Source organism: Zingiber officinale, chromosome 6A, assembly GCF_018446385.1.
Source record: "Zingiber officinale cultivar Zhangliang chromosome 6A, Zo_v1.1, whole genome shotgun sequence".
Classification (NCBI taxonomy): domain Eukaryota; kingdom Viridiplantae; phylum Streptophyta; class Magnoliopsida; order Zingiberales; family Zingiberaceae; genus Zingiber; species Zingiber officinale.
In genome coordinates, this window is record NC_055997.1 from 33,543,717 (window position 1) to 33,544,804 (window position 1,088).

The window sequence follows — 1,088 nt, forward strand, 5'->3', positions numbered from 1 at the left end:
GCTGCAAATGCTTACATATGATGAACTATCGCCTCAGTCTGAGTCTACGTTGCCGCATGTCTAGTAGCTCTGTGTCCCTCCTGACCATCATCTACTCCAATGATGATAGTCGAGTCTGCAAGTCCTCATTTTCCTCTCACAATTCTTGTACCTCACTAGATGAGGAGGAGAAAGTAAGACACCCCCTGATCCCTGGAGTCCTCATCCGCTCATACATAACTTTGTCCTAAGAGCCAAGCCCATAGAGGGATGTCTTCTTATTTCCACTAATGATATCATAATAAATGTCATTAACTGCATCGGTGGAAAGAGGCTGTGACTCCCCTCCCTTTGCACTAGGCTGAGATGCCTCAGCAACTCTAGTGGTTATTGCTCTCTGAGTCAAAATAATAATTTTAGTAACCTCCACATAAAGTGTACAAATATATTCACGAAATGTAATATACTTGCATTAATTACTGAGGAACGCAGATCGACAAATGACCCATCTTTCTTCTTATGAGTTTTATTAAATATCTCCCAACAAGTGGTAGGTTTTTGTAATTCAGCAGCCTATGTACAGAAAATGCAAATACATTAAAACGAATAACAAAACATATGTTAGAAATATTTATATAACTTAATTTTAAACATACCAAGTCTGAGGCATGCTCCACCATCGAATAGGATCTAGCAGTATACTTTATGGATTCGGTGCTCGACCCAACAAGCTCTGAATTACGATTGCTATGTGCAATCGCTGAATTGTCTTGCCAATGCCGAGCAACCCAAATGACTCTCCAAGACTGCCAAACTATATTAGGGACCTCAGATGGCATGGTGCTCCTCTACCTTCACTTGTACAACATGTCCCTATACAGTTTAGAGTAGTAGACATTCTAATTTTTTTTGAACATTTCCTCCTGGCCTTCCTCCCAAACATTTATCTTTTGTAACAATATATTTTGACAATTAATATCATGTTAACTATAAATATGTTTCTATTCTAATATTTACCAAAATCTTTCTGTAATAAAAATTCTTCATATCTTGGTCTATGGGCCGCCATGTAGTACAAGCAGGAGACAATCGTTCTTTAAATTTTTTTA

At 38.1% G+C, this 1,088-nt stretch overlaps 1 protein-coding gene across 1 annotated transcript; it reads right to left on the reverse strand.

Moving 5' to 3' along the window:
• Window positions 1–226: 226 nt before the first annotated feature.
• On the reverse strand, window positions 227–818 carry LOC121994737. The gene is made up of 3 exons (XM_042548673.1): window positions 636–818; window positions 460–552; window positions 227–376 (listed from the first exon to the last, which is right to left on the reverse strand). Exons 1-3 carry the CDS (start codon window positions 816–818, stop codon window positions 227–229), a joined length of 426 nt encoding a protein of 141 aa, XP_042404607.1.
• Window positions 819–1,088: the final 270 nt, after the last annotated feature.

Excerpts from the sequence above, each read along its gene's own strand:
- LOC121994737 (XM_042548673.1), bottom strand. The coding sequence starts at position 818 with ATGCCATCTGAGGTCCCTAATATAGTTTGGCAGTCTTGGAGAGTCATT. Across the intron at positions 553-635 it reads TGGAGCATGCCTCAGACTTG|GCTGCTGAATTACAAAAACC; the intron begins GTATGTTTAAAA and ends TTCTGTACATAG. Across the intron at positions 377-459 it reads TTGTCGATCTGCGTTCCTCA|AGAGCAATAACCACTAGAGT; the intron begins GTAATTAATGCA and ends ATTTTGACTCAG.